Source organism: Alosa sapidissima, chromosome 10 (assembly GCF_018492685.1).
Source record: "Alosa sapidissima isolate fAloSap1 chromosome 10, fAloSap1.pri, whole genome shotgun sequence".
NCBI classification, from domain to species: Eukaryota; Metazoa; Chordata; class Actinopteri; order Clupeiformes; family Clupeidae; genus Alosa; species Alosa sapidissima.
Window position 1 is genome coordinate 19,270,272 of NC_055966.1, and position 17,675 is coordinate 19,287,946.

Consider the following 17,675-nt stretch of genomic DNA (forward strand, 5'->3'; position numbering starts at 1 on the left):
AGACAGAGTGAGTGAGTGCATAATCAAATAGTTAAGTTATAGTCCTGTAGGAAGTTCCTACTGGAAATTTGTTCTCTGCATTTAAGCATCCGGGGGTAGTGTACACACATTCATACACACACACTCACTAGGGGCACACACACACACTTGGAACACACATACACACCCGGAGCTGTGGTCAGCCCTTAATCCAGCGCTCGGGGAGCAGTTGGGGGTTAGGTGCCTTGCACCTCATCTGTGGATGTGGGAGAGCGCTGTTCAATCACTCCCCCCTCCCACATTTTTCCTATCAGTCAGGGATCGAACCAGCCACTCTTCGGTCACTCGGATTCCCTATCAATAGGCCTTGGCCGGAATGTTCCACAAAAACTGGAAAGCTGGTAGCTCCAAGAGTATGATCAATAGATTTTCTGAAAGCTCGCGTCTATTAATTAGAAACAGAAACAAACAGTAGCTAGCGCTATGACACACAGCCCTGCCAGGACACGGACACACACACACACACACACACACACACACACACAAACACAAAATTACCCAACCATAACCCATTAATGGATTACACTTCATTAACCCTGCAGGAACACAAGTTACATAATAAAAACAAACTGGCTCAGATAGGTAGAAATAATGTATTTAAATGTTATTCAGTGAATGAAAAGGTCACATGCATTGGAATGTAAACAAAGGAAAACAACCTGAAACAAACAATACGAAAATGCACTACAAATTTCAAACTAAACCTGGATTGATGTCCATTTAACAAAACATGTTTTCCTGCTGATTACAGGGAAATCTTACATGATGAAGAGCAGCATGACACAGATGAGTGATACCCTGAGTGACTGCCATGGCCTGCCCTCTAGTGCCCAAAAGCTTACAACACAAAGCAGATGGACCTGGGGTGGTCATACAACATTATACATATTTTTGTTTACCAATAGATAATAAAAAAATTACTGCATTAAAGCTTTTCTGTGATTAACAAAGAATAACCCTTCTGGACCACCTGCAGTGCCATCATTAGGACTGGAAGCATTACGCAAATTAAATGTGAAGCCTTTGCGGCCGTCACGGCGCCATCAACTGGGCTGGCATATGCACTACAGCACATTTAGCCGCTTTCACCTCTGTGTGTGCAAGCACGTTTTTTCTTTACCGCTATCATTAAAGGTGTGAAAGCGGTAAGAAAAAAATACACCCATTTGTTTCGTACAGACGTTCTCTTACTTCAACATTTCCAAATATGCCACTAAACTAATTGGCAAAAAGTTCACTGGTGTGTGGGAACCAAGATACCAACTAAGGCTTGCATGGGACCTGAATCACTGCCAGAGCATCAGACAATGTAGATAAAGGATACAGCAACAATAACACAAGTATGATGCACTTCACCGGTGATTACAGCTGACTGATACCACTTCCTGTTTGGGAGGAAGTGACTACAATGTGCTAGGCCTACGAATCATCACCACGTGAAGTATGTTTTTCAGAACCTGACCTATATCAGGACAAACAGACCAACAGATAAAAAGAGCTATGGAAAAAAAACAATCTTACAAAAGCTTGACAAATGCTCCCATTCTTTTAAGAAAGGAGTCAATATATGTTGCCGTTTTAAAAAGAACAACCATATAGTATAGTAGTATGTAAATAATATAGCCTATAAGTATTGCATCTTATCAAACTTAATATGAAATAGCCATATCGTACAAATTGTTTTACATACAGAGTATTTTTTGTATTGAATCATTATGCAATCTGTGTGAATCTGAATTGCTTGAAAAGCTTTTCAACAGACTTGCTGTTTTAAAAAAAAAAAAAACATAGAATACTTGGCCTACAACAACGCTCAAATCTTTGAAATATCACAAGCACCATCTAGCTCCTTAGACAGTTTAACCATTTTAAAATATAAGGCCAAATACAAACAAACAAACACTACAATTCAAATAATCATGTTGTCCTCATGCCGGAAACAGAAAGATATTGAAAAGTACAGCAAACACGAGACAAACTATGTATCCCACAATGCACAGCCAGAAACGTGGGTCCTTCAGGAGCTTCTGGTTATAGCTGCTGAAGAAGACGTAACCGATGGTCATTCCGGCCACTCCTCCAGCGATGTGAGCCACAAAGGACACCTACGAGCAGGCACAGAGACAAGTCACCCTCAGAAACTGTGTAACGTATAGATAATTGAACTATAAGACATTGCATTATGGCATTGAGGCATTATGGTCGAAATTGGCATTCAGATGCCAGTGCTTTGGGTTTTCAAAGATTTGTTCAGCTTGATCTATTAGCTAGCAAGCACCCAACTTCACCTTCAAGGGGACAGCAGCATGTCTACATTGTTAAAACAAAACAAAACAAAAATACAGACTCTTGTACTGTAGTGTCACACAACCCATTGTAACTGGCCAGCTTTGAAAAGCAGGGCTTTCCAGTATTCGTTTTCATGGACGGACACCTGCTCCATGAATAGTATGGTCTTGCTCCAGCTAATAGAAACTATCTAGAAGTGTGGTAATGTAGAGACTGTGGAAAGGGGGAGTATTAGGGGGTAGTATTGTCTCAGGATTGTCTCATAGTATTGGGGGGCAGCCGTGGCCTACTGGTTAGGGCTTCGGGTTTGTAACCGAAGGGTTGCCGGTTCGATCCCCAACCAGTAGGAAAAATGTTGGTGGGGACAGTGGTTGAGCACTGCTCTCCTATGCCCACATCCACAGCTGAAGTGCCCTCAAGGCTCAAGCAAGGCACTTAACCCCTCACTGCTCCCCGAGCACCGCTGTAGCAGGCAGCTCACTGCTCCGGGTTAGTGTGTGCTTCACCTCACTGTGTTCACTGTGTGCTGTGTGTGTTTCCCTAATTCACGGACTGGGATAAATGCAGAGAACAAATTTCCCTCACAGGATCAAAAGAGTATACTATACTGGATTGTCTGAAAAAATAGTGTAACTAAAGTGTATGTGGACCCCTTCCCCCACCCCCGTCTCTTTCCAGCCATAGCTAGGCATATGGCATGATTAAACTGGCCCATAGCCCCTCCCATGGTCTCCACATTACCATACTTTTAGATGCTTTCTGTTAGCTGGAACAAGACCAGACCGGTTCAGAAGTGTGACCTGATCAAGTTTCAGTTTATACAACTTAGGGGAATTCTGGAAAGGCCTGCTTTTCAAAGCTTGCCAGTTTCAATGGGTCTGTGACAGTACAGTGCAACAAAACAACCCTCTCACACGAGGACACAAGGGAATATACAGTAGTTTGTGGTTATTACCTTCATACCAACTTCATCACTCAGAAATCTTCTGTAGAGTGCAAACCCAACATCTGTTCCCACTGGAAAAGAAGAGGAAATGCTACATGAGCAAACAATGGCCAAGTGTACACTGCCATGGATAGATATCAAGGACATCTAGCCTTGGATGTGTTTGGAAGGAAGAGTACAGGAAAGAGATTTCAATCAAACAGACCGATGGCTGACCGTGCTTTGATTATACATACCAATGAGCAAGATGAGCAGTATACGAAATATTCCTAAAAGAGGCATCATCTCTTTATAATTCTGCAAGGGAATAGAGAGAAATTTTGTATGGGAAGGAAGAATAACAGTGTTATAGTTACAGATGGGATTTGCATTCTGAAACGTCATGCATTTCAATTTTTTTACAGGAACATAATGTATAATGTTATAGGTGAACCAAAAGCAAACCACTACCTAGTGAAAATAGTGAGTGAAATGACTTGCTACAATAAATCTACTTGCTGTGGATAATCACTAACATACATACTTTTGGATTTCTACAGACATGAGAAAGAAGAACAAGATTGTTCTATCCTGAAACCATGTGTTTCACTAAACCACAAAGGACTTGGTGTTTTCTCTTGGAGCTTCTGTCAAGAATAAATGAATGAATACTATCTCGCTAAATATGTCATTGCCTTGAAGGAAGCTGGCCTGAAAATGTCTGTGACCTTTTGTTACTAATTGTTTACTCAGCAGCTAACTACTACACCATTGGGACATGACTATGGGGCATGTTTCAACTGATACTGGGGGAAAATGCCTCTGCACACAATTGGATAAACCTTACCAATCAGAGCAACAAAATATGTGAATCCCGTAGGGAGAACAGCCAAAACATTCTTCTTTCTTGACTAATGCTTTAATCACTGTTTCAAAATCTAGCGTCTAGCTTCTCCAGTGACAACATTTTACTTGTAAACAAAATCAAGTGAAGCACACTCAGGTGATGTGAATGGTAAGGCACATCATCTGTCCATCATCATATAAAGCCCGCCCAGACGATTTGATTGGTGTGCACAGCTCTCAGACAGGGCTTCTCAATGGAGCAAGTCTGACTGGATTTTGTAGGCAGGGTTAAATACAGGGTTGGCTTCCAGGCTAGCCATTCTACACATCAAAACAATGTGGTTCAGTGAACAAATTTCAGCAAAGTCAGGAGGAGCTAGGCTCAAACTCGCAAACTTTGTTGTAGAACGACTCCTATACATCCTGAGCCACCATTGCCCCAACAAGACATACAGGACAAGGCACTCACCACCACTGCATTCATGAAGTAGCCACCCATGAGGGCGTAGACACCTCCAGATGCCCCGACCAGTGCACTCGAAGGGTCAAAGATAGAGCTGGCCAGAGATCCTGAGAAAAACACAGTTCAGTCTGAGAAGCAATCTACAACTCGACACACAGAGGGCTTCACAGTGACCCGCCACGTTAAACAGACTTTACACAAAACAGACTTATCTCTTGTTTTCTCTTTTTGGCACTGCCGTCATCTGGCCTTAAAATCAAACTTAAGTTCAACATTTCACCCTATATCCTCCTGTGATAGCAGAGTGAATATTCCTTGAACCCTGCCTTTGATTATCAGACTACAGGGACAAGTGTGACGGTTCTCAGCCTACCAGCAAGTACTCCGGCCAGGTAGACCATGCCAACTTCGAAGCCTTTGTGTACCAGCTCCAGAGGGATGCCCAGTAAAAGCTGCATGATCAGGTTACCCATGATGTGCTGCACCCTGTTGGGGTGGATAGGGGATGTGGAGAGACAGGATAGGTTAGGTCAGATGGTGGGAAAAGAATCTAAATCCTCTCAGCTGAAATTCACATCAGCTGTTTCAACATCCCATGCTAGCCTATTTATTTAACTAAAGCACAGATGTGGACATGGGCAAACATGACTAACGCCCAAGCTCCTCTGAAGTTATTTCCATTCACTGTATGGAGACAGTAGAAGTAGAAAAATGGTCAACCGCACTGCGCTCCACCCCAGTGGATGAGGGCCAAGCACAGAAGACACACAGGTTTGGGGTGGGTGGCAGGCAGAGACAAGTACCAAGTCCAAGTACCAGTAACTCACAGTTACTCCCTTACCTTATTTAGTAGTAACTTTTACTGCAATAGTCACTAGGCTATGTAATGTTCTGGTAATATGACACTACCACAATTTGGGTGACAGTCTGAGAGACGTGGAGAGATTACTACAAAACTCACAAAAATAAGAGAATTAACTTTGATTCATGTTGTATGTCATTATTTATGTCAAAGTAGGCATCGATCGAGTGCATTGGGCTGTGTGGGTGATACACAGGGCAACATATTGAGCAATTTTGCCGGTAATGTTATTGACCAATGTTGTTTGAGCAGCACTGTGTGTGCCTATTACCATGCACTTTAGCATGCTCCACCGCCACTGAACTTCCTACATAAGCATTACAATTCATTCTAAAACTGATAGTTCCGGTCCTTGATTGTGATTGGCTGTATCACATTCGATGCCGTTGTAAAATGCAGCATAACATACACCTTGACCGCATTTTGTTCTATATTACTGCGCTACCATAACTTGATACAAAAGTTAAAGTAGCTGCGTCTCGACGTTGCTTGGCAACCATTTAGATAGAGGAAATATATTTCTTGGCGGAAGATTGATTATCTACGGCCTCTCGGGGCTTATTGCTTAATTATAACACAATGCCAACAACTTTGGATATGTAAAATGGTATATACCTTCTCGTTCAAGCTAGTTCATAACACCCACACAGTTTACACAACAAGGCAGATAGTGCCGCTAAAGGGTGCATACAGATCACCATGGAGTTCAAGCACACCCAAATGCAGTTCAAAAAATACATGCTGCATGCGGTTAGGTTAATTATCACAACATCTATTCAAACTGTGGCTTAACTGCATTATTTCATCTGAATCTAGTTAAACAGCTAGCATTATTTTTACAGAAATACAGTACAATGGTCAAACACACACTTTGGTTAAATAGTTAGACATTATTTTACCAACATCTGGTCAAACAGAACATGTGTAACATTTTCTGTGAATCAGTTATATTATAAGGATCCTCCTACAGTAGCTTCTGCTATTCTAACCCCAGACAAACATACTATAAGCTGTTGAATATCTGTAGCACATAGGAGACTTACTCACCCTGCATGGACAAACATATAGGAGATAAACCGCCAGGCCTGTTCCCGCAGATCCGGCCTGTACGACAGCGGACTGTTCCAGATGCCTTCGCCCAGGGTCACCCACTGCTTCTGCGGCTTCCACACTGCATAGTAGATAAACACCGCCAGCTGACCAGGGGGGTCAGAAACAGGGGATTCATCAAGAGTCTGTATGTAACTGAAACACCTTAGTCGTCCATCATACAGTAAAACCCTGTGAGTTTTGATCAAGTAGGGCTTTATCTGAATATGTGGTGCTGAGGCCATAAGGGCCATGTTCAAATATTGACACAGAAAACTACTCAAGTAAAAAAGTGACAAAAAGTCAGTAAATATTACATGTAAGGTCAGCGTTAGTAGTGCTTTCCTTCCTGGCTGCCCAGTCAGAGGGAGGAAGGGATGGTGGGAATACAAACGAGACATTCATGGCACATGCTTGGCCAGTTTCATGCTTTCTTTGACTGGTGGACTGGTTCTGTTGAGCTGAATCTGGGCATTCAGACTGGCACACTGTACCACCACAAACGGACCCACAGCAAGGTGGCGAAGTGAAATCATGGACAAGTGTTCCTCAGTTATGCTACTCTCTTTGCTAGTCCTACATCACACTGGCAAAACTATCTTGGTTTTGGATGAGTAACAGGGACCATAAGACCAAGATGTCTCTGGCAACATGGGACGCAAACTGGCATTTATCTGTACTGATGCAAATAAACAAGAACAAAAACATCCCTGAAATGAAAGTCATATCAAGTTGCAGGTGTCATATAGTTGTCTGTGAGAAGCTGCATTATAAATACCCACTCTTTCCCTTTAAAATTAGCACCTATAAACTATGCCACAAATCCTGATGAGGGTTGTTTGTCATAGAAATTGCTGTATATTTGTAAGGTAAGAATCTATCAATCCTCCTACATGGTGTAGCTCAAAAGCAGGTCTGATTCATAAAGTAAGGTGTGATCCAACTGATACTCCCTACCTCTACAAGGCTGATAGAAATTATAAAGATGGGTGGGGGGCAACAGTTGGCTCGTTCCATGTATGTGCTGCGCAGGTCTTCTGGAAGCATCCATCTAGACACAGAGGTCTGAAACTTTCCACAGCAGCCGATACCATCAACCTCATCAGCACCTTCACCTCTCTTTCGGACCCTTTGCCCTTGCTGGTAAGATAGAGGGTCCTTCTCTTCAATCTCAATAGTCTCCATGATTCTGTGGACACAGTAAAATTATGTTGAAAAGGTCAACATTGCCGTTGAATTGTGGTAAGCTGCTATTCTATCGACATTCAACTGTAAGGAAAGTAGAGGTGGCAGCCAAAGCCATATAGTATTTTGCCCTCGTAAAATCATTCGTTAAGCATCAAAGAGATGCTAAATATAGCTTTCCTTAGAGATTAAGGGACTGACTCGCGCCCAAAATCTCTTCACTGGAATGCGCATGATGATGGGCTACCCCAACAATTTTAAAACCTATGACGTCTTCTTGTTTTACACTAATGGAGGTGCGCCCCTTTCTTCTTTCACTATTTTTTTTTTCAAGTAGGCTAACTTTAGTTACTGCCCCCAATGCACAAGTTTGCTTGTTCTGTATATATGCGCTTTTTTCAATAACCGGCAACCCTCATTAGACAGTAGAATAGGCTAATGAAAAAAAAAAAAAAAGTTACTTACCAAATAGATTTCCTTTTTGTCTTGTAGGCTACAGCCAAATAGGCTACGGGCAGCAGCTTATAGGCTACGTTCACTTGCACCTTAGGCGCAACTCTCCCAGAAATATCACATCAAACTTCAGCCAAAGTTCCTGACGCGCGTGGCTATGTGGAGTATGAACCAGGAACTGTCTGTAGCTTTCATAAATATTTACAATAAAACGACACCAAGGGACAATTTCATTCCAAAACCTGTGAATAGGCTACCGTGATATTAACATGACCTACGATAGCCTAACTCTGACCAAAAGCTGCCTTTCCTGCTTGGGGAATTTCCTTTGCAGTGAGAAAATGCTCTGAGCATCCCACACACAAACAGACGCCACACGTCCCCTTAATTTCAATAAACACACCACAAGTAACGTCTTCACTCGACGTCAAATTCTGGCAGCCATTAAGCCTAAACCTGCATTTCCGCACCTTTCTCACCTGAGATCGCTGACGTCACTAAAGGTAAAACGTAGGAGAGTAGGCTATGGACCCTTTCAAGAGAGTTACATTATCAGCATCATAGTTGGCCCCACAAGACTTCCTTTTTGGGTCATTCTACGAAACCGGTGCCTTTTCACTTTGACATTTTTAAAAAAAATCATGTAGGACAAGCCATATTTTAAGACATCCACATGATATAAGACATATATGACCTGCATAAAAAAATATTTTCCCACCTCAGGCTTAAATCCCTATTAATATTTTCCTTTTTATTGTAGCCCAGGTGTCTTTTTTTTTACCACCCCGTAACGGACAAGATGCGCTCCATTTAGACATAATGCATAAATTGAATTCAGAACATTTCATGTTTTCCTGTCATAGAAATGTCCTTAATTTGATATTAAAAGTTATAGGTTTGTTTTTTAATTGGAGATTTGCAGAATTTAGATTCTAATCTTCAAACTGTGAATTCCGCATGCCCATTGGTTGGTGTTTTGAACAATATTGGCTATTTTACTCCCTATTGTCAAATTAAAGTTACATGTGTAAATAGGCCCACTTCATCACACTATGATCAAACATTTATTTATGGGCTATTTCACTCACTCTCTAGTATTTTTAAAAAAAAAAACACACATGTTATGGGGTGGTAAGTCATGTTACAGGGTGGTAAATCCTGTTACGGGGTGGTTAATTTTGTTTGTTTCCATAATTTAACAATAATTTGATTAGTTCTGGACATATGTGTGGACTGTTAATGTCGTAATAAGGCAAGATCCAAAGTATATATAAACATATTTATTGATATGAAGTTTAAAATGCAAATTTATGTCATGAAATACTACATTCAACATGGATAGATTTCAGAAGATTGAGTACATTCATTTTTGAAATATGATCATAAAATTGGGTACATTAAACAAGATAAAGTACTCTCAGGAGGGGTGTCAAAAGCCTTCATTCTAGCCTTCGCCTACCCTGAAAATCCAGAGTTCTCGCAAGAGCACAATGGAATTGTCTCTGCGAGACACTCTGGCAATGAGCAATGATGCACGTTATTTTTTCCCCTTGCATCCCGTGGAACCAATCAAATCGTATCTGACATAGGCGGGCCAGAGGCGCGCTAAACTGATGACGACAGCGCTGCAACGTTGGAAAACCAATTGCGTCAAAGTCCGGAATCATTCAGAGTAAACATTGGTCTGGTGTTATCCAATTGCGTGCAGTGAGATTTTCAAATGCATGCTTGGTGCCACCCCTCGAGTTGGGCCATTACATGATTGTTCGTGGCCAGAGCCTTAATCTTTCTAGATTATCAGGGTGTGGATTTTCCAGGCTAGCCTTTGCCTGCTTTCTCCTTTCAGGGCTAGTCCACACGTACCAAACCGATCTTTTTTTCCTCCGTCTTCCCTGGAACCGTATCAAGAATATTTGCGTCCAAACGGATCCATCTCAACACGACTCAACACGTTACTTCATATCCCAGGCCTAGAGGTGGCACTGTTTCTGTTACAGAAATTGACCAAAGCTTGCATGCTGTAGGCTATACAAACAGACAGAATAGGCTACGACGAAAATGGCTAGTGCAAGGAAACCAGAATTGTTTGTGTGGACTGATAGTGAACTGTCAACTGTAGTCAACTGTAAAACTAATAAACTTCATTTTTACGGTTTGTGAAGGGTGCAGTCCCGTCCTCTATTTGGCTAACGCAGGTACAAATAATCTGCTTTACTTTCTTTGGTTGTAGGATAGTCCGCGATTCACATTAGTTTTGGCTATCACCGCAAGTGCATAGGCTACTGAACGCTAGGCCTACCCAAGTTCTAGGCTATTCCGTCGCCACATTTATAATATTGCTATAATACCTTCGTTAGTAACATTTAAACTTACACCGCACTTCCCTAATAAATGGACGGGGCCTCATTCTGTTCCTTCCACTTTTTCCTTAACTGTCGTTGGTCCTCTCACTCAGATCTTTGATCAACAACTTAGTATGAGTATACTCTTTTGATCCCGTGAGGGAAATTTGGTCTCTGCATTTATCCCAATCCGTGAATTAGTGAAACACACTGCGGTGAAGCACACATTAATCCCGGCGCAGTGAGCTGCCTGCTACAGCAGCACTCGGGGAGCAGTGAGGGGTTAGGTGCCTTGCTCAAGGGCACTTCAGCCGTGGCCTACCGGTCGGGGTTCGAACCGGCAACCCTCCGGTTACAAGTCCGAAGCGCTAACCAGTAGGCCACGGCTGCCCCTAACTTCTTCCCTCTTTCGACATCTCGTCTCCATCTTTGCCGCTCCATCTCTAGATACTGCTGCCTCCTCTCTGGATCAGCATTGCGGCGAGCACAGAATAGTCACTGTCGTTCAGCATTACTCATTGGAGCCATGATTGTCTGCAAATTATGAAAATTATCATAATTATTTACACTGACTAGGTGTGTGTGCCAAGTTGAGAGAGACAGAGAGAGAGAGAGAGAGTTCATGACTGGGTTGTCACTAGATACACAAAAAAGTACTCACATTTTGAAATGCATTCATTTGCTGTGATGACCGCAGAAACCTCCGTTCTGCTTGTAGTTAGCCCTTCCCAACAAGTCCATCACAACTAGTTAATAATTATTTCTCACCACAATAGTTTCCAGTAGGCTAACATTGGCATGCATACAATATAGTCATAAAATATTAACAGTGACCAATGCATACTGATGAACCAGCATTCAACAGATCAAAGTCAAAGTCAAAGTCAAAGTCAAAGTCAGCTTTATTGTCAATTTCTTCACATGTTCCAGACATACAAAGAGATCGAAATTACGTTTCTCACTATCCCACGGTGAAGACAAGACATATTTTTCCAATTTAAGTCCACAGACAAACATAACATTCAAGTAAACAAAAAAGTAAGTAAATAAGTAAATAAGAGGGCACATATAATAATGAAAAAATAAGAGCAGCAAAATTTGGTTGAAATTGTGCGTAGACAGTCAATAAAATACTAGTGCAAAGTCAGGCCAATAAAAGGCTTGGGTAGTTCTGTTTGACCTAAGTAATAAAGAAAGTGGCATAGTGGTGCAAGTTATGTAAGAGCAGCAGAAGTGTTGTGTTTTCAGGACAACAACACCAAGTTGTAAAGTGTACAAGTGTGCAAGTGTGCAAGTGGAGTAGTGCAGGCGGCCATTGTGGGTCCAATGTCCAGGATGTTATGTAGCTGAGGGTGGAGGGGGGAGAGGAGGGAGAGAGTTCAGCATCCTTACAGCTTGGTGTATGAAGCTGTTGGTGAGTCTGGTAGTGCGGGAGCGCAGGCTTCTGTACCTCTTCCCAGAGGGCAGTAGATCAAACAGATTGTGAGCGGGGTGACTTGCATCACTCACAATTTTGGTCGCCTTGCGGGTGAGGTGGGTGGTGTAAATGTCCTTCAGGGAGGGGAGTGAAGCACCAATGATCCTTCCAGCTGTGTTCACTATGCGCTGCAGGGCTTTCCTGTTGTATTCAGTGCAGCTTCCGCCCCACACAGCGATACAGCTGGAGAGGATGCTCTCAATGGTGCCTCGGTAGAATGTGGTCATGATGGCTGGTGGAGCACTTGCTCACCTGAGTTTCCGCAGGAAGTACAGGCGGCGCTGAGCTCTCTTCGCCAGTGATGCAGTGTTGGTGGTCCAGGAGAGGTCTTCACTGATGTGCACCCCCAGGAATTTGGTGCTGCTCGCTCTCTCCACCACAGCACCGTCGATGGTCAGTGGCAGGTGTTGGGTGTGACCTCTCCGGAAGTCAACAACAATCTCTTTGGTCTTGCTGACGTTCAGCAGGAGGTTGTTGTCCCTGCACCACGTGGTCAGATGGTCGACCTCCAACCTGTATTGAGTCTCGTCGCCCTTGGTGATGAGACCCACCAGAGTTGTGTCGTCAGCAAATTTCACTATGTGATTGTTGCTGTAGGTTGCAGTGCAGTCATGCGTCAGCAGGGTGAAGAGCAGCGGACTGAGCACGCAGCCTTGGGGGGCCCCTGTGCTCAGTGTGATGCTGCTTGAGGTATTGTTGCCAACACGTACTACTTGGGGCCTCTGACAGAGGAAGTCCAGTAGCCAGTTGCAGAGGTAGGTACTGAGTCCCAGTTTGTCCAGTTTGCAGATGAGTTGTTGTGGTATTATGGTGTTGAATGCAGAACTGAAGTCTATAAACAGCAATCTCACATATGAGTCTCTTTTTTCCAGGTGGGTGAGGGCTGGGTGGAGGGCAGAGCAGATTGCATCCTCTGTAGACCGCTTGGCTCGGTATGCAAACTGGAAGGGGTCCAGGGTGGGGGGGAGAATGGCTTTGATATGTGACATGACAAGCCGCTCAAAGCACTTCATGATGATGGGTGTCAGTGCCACAGGGTAGTCGGTAGTCATTGAAGCAGGATGGAGCAGTTTTCTTCGGCACAGGTATGATGGTGGCAGCTTTGAAACATGATGGGACGATGGCTTGCTTCAGGGAAGTGTTAAAGATGTCTGTGAAGACATCCTTAAGCTCCCCTGCGCAGTCCTTCAGCGCACGACCTGGGATGTTGTCTGGACCTGTTGCCTTACGGGTGTTGATAGCAGCAAGTGTCCTCTTCACGCTGTCGGCAGAGAGGCACAGGGGCTGCTCATGTAGAGGGGGATGGGTCTTCTGTGGGCAGGTGCTGTTTTGTGCTTCAAAGCGAGCAAAGAAGCGGTTCAGGTTGTTGAGCAGAGGGATGTTGCTCTCACAGCTCTGTGGCGCGGGCTTGTAGTCCGTGAGGGCCTGAATGCCCTGCCATAGGCTTTGTGCGTTCCTGCTGTCTTTGAAGTGGGTGGTTATCTTGTGAGTGTATTCCTTTTTTGCTTCCTTGATGCCACGGGACAGGTTGGCTCTCGCTGTTTTCATGCCAGCTTCATCCCCAGCTCTGTAGGCTTTGTCTCTGGTCCTCAGCAGCCTGAGGACATCCCCTGTCAGCCATGGCTTCCAGTTAGCCCGAGTGATGATGTCTTTTGTGTGGGTCACATCATCGATGCACTTGGTGATGTAAGAGGTTACAGTGTCTGTATACTCCTCTATGTCTGTCCGGTTGTTGTAAGTGGCTGCCTGCTTAAACATTTCCCAGTCTGTTGTGTCAAAGCAGTCTTGAAGAGCATCGGAGGCTCCCTCAGGCCACACTTTTACCTGCTTACGAACCGGTTTGTTCGCTTTTACCCTTTGTCTGTATGCGGGCATTAGCATAACAGTGATATGGTCTGAAAGTCCAATGTGGGGGAGGGGGGTGGCTTTGTATGTAGTGTAGACCAGGTCCAGGATGTTATCTCCTCTTGTTGGCCTCAGATTAGCTGGTTGCTATGACTAATTGCTAAGGGCTCACTGCAGAAAGAACAGAGGTTTCCCCCAGTCATCACAGTATGTAAAACTATATATAAATATAATTTTTATGAATTGTGTAATCTAAATGGCAATGACAACCACTCTACATTCCCCTTATCACCCCCTCTACATTCCCCTTACCACCCCATAACGATACAAAGTGTTATGGGGTGGTATGTTACGGGGTGGTAAATTTCACCTCAGAATGACTGCAGCTAGCACTGTAATTGACTAGCTAAGATAGCAAATATACCATTCAGTTTAAAATTTCCTTCACTTTACATTACAGTTGAAAAAAAAACCCCTAATTTAACAGTTTCCCTATCTATTATACGTTATGGGGTGGTAAGGTTAAGCTTAACGGACCCTATCTAACTACCAAAAAGAGCAAATAAATCATATCAAATTGTGTGGGAACTTGCCTGCTTGAGACCTTGGCTCCTGCAAGGGTTTGAGTGATGTCATCTGCTGTCTGTGATGTCACTTAAAGAAACAGTGTCTTTGTAATAGCCAGAACATGTAAGCGTTATGGGGTGGTATGTAAAACTACGGGACGAGCATAAATCATGATTTTTGTATGGGAAATCATACTTTTATTTTAAAAAAACATATAGTATAGTATCAAGAGCATATTTTTAATCATGACATTAATGAAAATTTGGTTAAAAAATGAAATGTTCTAATTAATATATTAGGTGCGAATTCCATATGTGACTTTCCGGACATGGGGAAATTGGCCATGTCCTTGGTAAAGATGACTAAAAAGTGTAGGATTTATATTTACAATGACATTGAAATATGCATTATGTAATTCATAACACTTAAATTAACAGGTTTGATCCTTTGAAATACATTTTGACACATTTTTACATTGTTGAGAGCTCATGAAATGGACCGGATGCAAAAGGCACCGGTTTCGTAGAATGACCCTTTTAACATTCCATATGTTATCTTAATGCAGAGGAAGTAGATTGGGGCTGTAGATTGGATGACTTCTAAATTGCCCTTGTAGACATAACCAATGGGAAAGGCAGACCTATTTGGAGCAGTCTAAAAAAAATAAAGTGGCATGTTATGTGAACTCTAGGCTTCTTTAGCATTCCATCATGATGGCATAATGCTTATTAATACATGTAGGCTACAGAAGCCTACCTGGCACCACTCAGACTAATAGACAGATGTCACGTGTTCCAGTGCACTCATTTCAACGGATGTTTATCATATCACATTCCACCAGTATTCTATAGCAGTAACTACCGTTTCAGTTCTTTAGCTCCTGTAGCCTTGAACTGTGTGTGACTAACTGATTTACTGCCAAGCAAATGACTGCCTAGCAGCAAAATAATAGAGCGACTGCAGAGTGACAGATAAAGGCAGAGAAAAATATATGCCATGGGGTCTCCTGTTTTTATGGCCTGATACTAAATTTCTACAATGTACCTAATTCCTTCAGTGACCAAATCAGTTTGCACATAAATGTGCAACATCAATAAACTGAAGAACCTTAAACCAAATTTTTCATGAAAAACTGCTAAGCGATCACACAAAGTAACAGCTAAAAAGCAGCAGTAGTAATTTTAGTAATCGTTCAGGTGTTTTCTAGCATTGAAATGGTCCTGCTTTACCAAAAGTTTAAATTTCTACATTGTATTTAACTTTATTCAAAAACATAACAGTCAACACAAAATACACAGCACAACCAAAATTAAACTGCAGAAACTTTATTTGTCAAAAAGGAAAAAAAAAAAGAAGAGAAATCCACATCCTCAGGTAAAGACTTGAAAGAAAGAAAAATGGATGGATAGAGAGGGGTGGTGAGGTGGAGAGAAAGGCAGGGTTTGGTTAAAGCAGCTGCAGCAAGTCAGTGGTTGGTATACAGAACCACCACATCGGCCAAGCATTTCTACAGCGCGACAGACACAGACCTGATTCACTTTGGGGGGGGGGGGGGAGAGAGAAGGATTATCAAAATTTGAAAATTTACATTTCTTTAAACTTTCAAAGGGGTTTATTGTCGGGCCAAAAGTTCTGACAAAAGTCCTCTAGGGATTTAAAATAATAAAAAAAAAAAAAAAAAAAAAAGTGGATTAACAATGGCACCCAAGAATTTTAAAATGAAAATGAAAATAAAAAATAAAAGAGGAAAGGAAAAGCAGCTGGTATTACAGCCACTGTGTTATCGAAGGACAGACTGGTACCAAGTGAGGAGATTCTTCAAGAGACATCTACAAGATATAAGAGACAAGACATAAAAATATTAACCATAGTGAACTTGAGAATTACTACATGAAAATGTATAACATGAATGAAGACCTGACCTGCACTGAAATTCTACAAAAAAAACCCCATAAACAATACTATATTAACTTATTTGAATTCCCAGGACATTCATGGCATCTCTTCACAGCTACGCTAATTGTTCTGTATTGCTCAGGGCTCTGATGGCCATCCTAGAGTGTGTTCTCATTTGTACTCACAGCTGGCGGGCCGGGCGCCGTATTTTCGCATGATCTGGTCTTGCGTGAATTTCACAAAGGATTCATATTGTTCTGTAACGGTGAGGGTAAAAAGCGTTCAAATGATCAAAAGGTGGGAACAAGCATTTCAATTATATCTACAGTGAAGACAAACACAATGTTCATTTTGACTCCATATTAGTCGTGAGGGCAAGCTTTATATACTGTATAACAAATTTGTGACATCCTACAGAGGGAGGGAGGGCCCTCTACTGGTTGTAACACAATATTGCACAGGCCTATTTCCTGTGGCTGCAAAAGCCATTTAGCAGGGGGAGGAAATGTCTGCCATTCTACCTGCATTTACATGACGAAGGCCCCATAAAGTCTCCACTACACAGCACTCACAATCACCACAAACACACAGTTGAGTTCTCAATAGAGTGAAGGTGAAGGAGAGAAAATGGCTTCCCTATTGGCCACCATTTCAGCTTGTTTTAGGAGTGAGATTCTGTTCTCCCAGTCCTAAAGGATGCCTGATATGTCTGTGAAAGCCATCTACATACTTGACAGAGGAACTTACTGACAGAGGATATTGTGATTAGATTTAATTTGATTGTGATTCAAAATTTCATTTTATTCAGATTTAATAATCCATTTGGCAAGATTATTACGGAATACAAACTGTGAAGACCACTAAAGAGGCACACAAAGGCCAGTGTGTAGTCTATATTAAATGCTCTCCAATTGATACACACATGGGTATAGTTGCTTTAACAGCGGGAGAAAAACGTGTCCTGAACATTTCCTCCATGCGTTTGTAGTTAAACGAGAGCAACCGCTGATGGAGGGCACTAGGTAGACTGCCTTTAAACATTGAAACGAGTTTTAAGGGAGCCTGGGAGAACAACTTCAAATGTTAACCTTCAGGACTTTTTCACCTTAAGAGATGCAGAAAGTGGTTTCAGAAACATCAAGTAATGGTGGTGTAATTTCCATTACAACCTGTGCATGTGGGTGTTCCTGGTCCTGGCCTGGAGGCTGCTCACCTGCGAGTTTTGTGTTGAGAACCTTTTCGTACTCTTCACGGATCTTCTCCTCGTGGTCCTTTAGCAGGCGCTCACACAGGAAGCCCACCTGTCGCAGCGTGAATGACGGCTGATCTTTCTTCACAGACGAGGCACCTAGACAACACACAAACAACAGTAAATGAACCAAATCCACTTCATGAGC

At 42.6% G+C, this 17,675-nt stretch overlaps 2 protein-coding genes and 1 long non-coding RNA gene across 6 annotated transcripts in view; 1 reads left to right on the forward strand and 2 right to left on the reverse strand.

Annotated features, from left to right (window-relative positions):
* Window positions 1-16,101, forward strand: LOC121720528. The gene is made up of 3 exons (XR_006034573.1): window positions 1-15; window positions 11,084-11,111; window positions 15,944-16,101. It is a non-coding gene; the product is annotated as an uncharacterized LOC121720528 (long non-coding RNA).
* rhbdl2 (rhomboid, veinlet-like 2 (Drosophila)) lies at window positions 619-8,692 on the reverse strand. Of its 3 annotated transcripts, none has more exons than XM_042106750.1 (8): window positions 8,164-8,692; window positions 7,471-7,702; window positions 6,472-6,595; window positions 4,936-5,048; window positions 4,569-4,669; window positions 3,511-3,571; window positions 3,284-3,345; window positions 619-2,144 (listed from the first exon to the last, which is right to left on the reverse strand). In XM_042106750.1, the coding sequence occupies exons 2-8, from the start codon at window positions 7,562-7,564 to the stop codon at window positions 1,968-1,970; spliced, it is 732 nt and encodes a 243-aa protein (XP_041962684.1). In that variant the 5' UTR covers window positions 7,565-7,702; window positions 8,164-8,692; the 3' UTR covers window positions 619-1,967. The 3 variants fall into 3 exon arrangements, with proteins under 3 accessions (XP_041962684.1, XP_041962683.1, XP_041962685.1); XM_042106749.1 differs by having other exon boundaries at window positions 6,472-6,620; window positions 8,164-8,685; XM_042106751.1 differs by lacking the exons at window positions 7,471-7,702; window positions 8,164-8,692 and adding an exon at window positions 6,831-7,459.
* akirin1 (akirin 1) overlaps window positions 15,692-17,675 on the reverse strand; it is a 12,515-nt gene continuing 10,531 nt past the window's right edge. For both annotated transcript variants that reach the window (XM_042106753.1, XM_042106752.1), the window contains exons 4-6: window positions 17,492-17,626; window positions 16,464-16,535; window positions 15,692-16,211 (exon numbers count right to left, since the gene is read on the reverse strand). In XM_042106753.1, the coding sequence (XP_041962687.1) occupies window positions 16,201-16,211; window positions 16,464-16,535; window positions 17,492-17,626 (218 nt within the window). In that variant the 3' untranslated portion in view covers window positions 15,692-16,200. The remainder of the gene's footprint in view (window positions 16,212-16,463; window positions 16,536-17,491; window positions 17,627-17,675) is intronic.